The sequence below is a fragment of the Anopheles darlingi genome, chromosome 2, assembly GCF_943734745.1.
Source record: "Anopheles darlingi chromosome 2, idAnoDarlMG_H_01, whole genome shotgun sequence".
Taxonomy (NCBI): domain Eukaryota; kingdom Metazoa; phylum Arthropoda; class Insecta; order Diptera; family Culicidae; genus Anopheles; species Anopheles darlingi.
Window position 1 is genome coordinate 24,674,403 of NC_064874.1, and position 2,500 is coordinate 24,676,902.

General features: G+C 50.7%; 1 protein-coding gene across 1 annotated transcript; it reads right to left on the minus strand.

Annotated features, from left to right (window-relative positions):
- Positions 1 to 64: 64 nt before the first annotated feature.
- On the minus strand, positions 65 to 1,372 carry LOC125951299 (putative defense protein 3). The gene is made up of 2 exons (XM_049680042.1): positions 960 to 1,372; positions 65 to 146 (listed from the first exon to the last, which is right to left on the minus strand). Exons 1-2 carry the CDS (start codon positions 1,346 to 1,348, stop codon positions 65 to 67), a joined length of 471 nt encoding a protein of 156 aa, XP_049535999.1. The 5' UTR covers positions 1,349 to 1,372.
- Between the last annotated feature and the right edge of the window lie 1,128 nt (positions 1,373 to 2,500).

Below are 2,500 nucleotides of genomic sequence, written 5' to 3' on the forward strand. Positions count from 1 at the left end.
GTTGTTTTATTTACAAAGAGGTACAAAAGGAATGAATGGTTGCTACAACCTACTGAAGATGATCTCAAAAGCTTCTCCCGGCTGCGGTTGGAACACTGGCAATAACACCCGACCAGAAGGTACCATAGTTTTTCACGATCGTGCCGCTGATGGAGGATGGAGAAAAAGGAAATAGAAAAAAAAGATCAACCATTAAAAACCTGATAAAACATAAAGTCAAAATATTTATTGCACAAATGTCGAAAAGTGAGCAAAACATCCCAGGTAGGCCACGATTCGTCGGAATGCCATCGTCGCATGCAGCCCACATTCAGCGGTGTCCACGTGTGAGATCCGCTGCAGTACAACATCACACCACGAAATCGGGTCAACTATGCGTCAAGCGTTTGGACTATGATTTATGGGCCACCACTACGACCGGTATCAAAAACCAGTTCTCATAAAACACAACTCCATCGCCAGCTGTCGTAAAAAGAGCAGCGCCGTCCTAGCGTGGGCATTGGAACTGGACAAACGACAACTCATCATGCTACCATCGATCACAACGCACCAAAGCCTCAAACCAGCCAAAACCGAAAGGTTAATGTGTCAATGTAACGGCGCGCCTGAGTACGTCAAATGCTGCTTCCAGCGTTAATCCGGCGTCCGGTGGGGGGGGGGGGGGGCTTAGCAGCTGACCTGCTGGTTAAACGATCCTCAGATCTTGGTCACACTTTGAAACCCTTTTCTTATGGACAACCGGTTCTACAGCAAAGAGCGTGACCCAGATTGAGATTCGCGACAATCTAACGGCCGGAGGGCGCCAGGCAAAGCACATTGACCCAACCGGAACCTACCACAACTCTCGCTACGCCATTACGCCAGTACCAACTACAAATGACACACCAAATTGCACACCAAATGACGGGCGACTAATGCACTTTCGCCAGACACCGTAATGAGAGCGGGGCAATACTTACGTAAAGTAAACCTGGCCCTGACGATCTTTCGGTGCCTGCCAGACAAACGTAGCTTGCTCCTTATCCCGGTTGTCGGCATGCGTCACCGACGAGCACTCGGGGATCGATTTCGTGTTGGGCGTATCGTACCACGTTCCGATCCACTCGTTGGTCTGAGCATCGCGCGCCTGCAGGAAGAACCCGCGGAACACGTCCCGCTGGCCGTGAATGGTAACCTGTATCTGGGTACCGGGACCATACACGTTACCACTCGCCACCACCTGGTACGGTAGCGCGGCTAGGCTTTGGGTACGAGCTGCACCGTGGTTCGGTTCGTTGGTACGACTCTTGACGCAGGTATCGGCCGGTGCACCGTCGGGGAAGGCATCACCACCAGGTACGGCCAGCATCGCTAGCACCACCACCACCACCACCACCAACAGACTGCTAAAATGAAACCGTTTGAACTGCATTCTGCAAGATGCTGGAGCGAGAACTACCACCGATGTCGATGTGACGCACTGTGACGATTGTCTAGACTAAACGGCCAAAAATAAGCAATCCCGCTTCTTTTATAACCTGCCCGAGGAAGGCAACTACTCTAAGGGGCTACGGGAGGGAGTACGGTGCCACCGAAAAGCTGTTCAAGAGGAGGGAGGTCAACCATTGACGGTGCAATAAAGTGTGCGGCCATCAGACTCGGTCAGATGGGGTGGGGACAGATAATTATGTTGCGTCTAACACGGCCACGCACTGCGAACTTCGTGCGGCGATCGACGGGGAGGGCGCGCCGCCGGTGAATGAACTGCTTGCGATGGAATCATTGGAATCATTTCTTGACCAGAGGGCGGAGAAGGGGCTGACACGGTGAATGGGTGTTAGTCACCTTCGCTGCACTCTCCACGATCTTGAACAGCGCTTAGAGCGCACAGCGTGAGTGAGAGCAACCTTCGGCATCATCGGCATCATTCATGCGCAGACGCCGCTTAGGAATCGATCTTGCTGCTGGTCTTGCCGGTCTTGGACCGCAGATTGCTCTTTCGAACATTCTCCATCTACACGGTGACCGCGGTCGCTGACTGCCAGAGTTCAACAACATCGAAGTTCCCGTCATCCACGCATAAAACGGAGACTAGATTTACGAATTAATGATCCCACGTGAAGCCGGTTTTGTTGGTAATGTTGATTAGTTCGTAAGAGAATTCGTTACTCTCGTCATCAACATATGTTGGCCATCGGTAAGCCGTCTTTTCATCGATTAGTTAGCCGTAGCGATCGTGCGAATTAGAATGGCTTATCTCGGGTGCTCTACAAGCACTTTAGCTGAAGTGTAACTACCGGATATAAATTTAAAAGAGTTCGTGATCACGATTCTACACTTTATTAGTAGAAAACAGAACCGCTTACAATACATCGAATCGGTGAATCATGGCCTACCCTTTTGCTGTGTGCTGCCATGATATGATCCGCCATATAACTTTCCACTAGCAGGCCAGAATCAATTTTGTACAGCTTATCTGCTCTAATTCGTGTCCGTGTGCTATGTGAACCAAGCCGTTCTA

What these genes read in the sequence shown, in the direction of transcription:
- LOC125951299 (XM_049680042.1), bottom strand. Translation starts at nt 1,348, where the DNA reads ATGCTGGCCGTACCTGGTGGTGATGCCTTCCCCGACGGTGCACCGGCC. An exon ending in CAGGGCCAGGTTTACTTTAC is followed by an intron (nt 147 to 959) that starts GTAAGTATTGCC and finishes ATCCTCCATCAG; the next exon opens with CGGCACGATCGTGAAAAACT.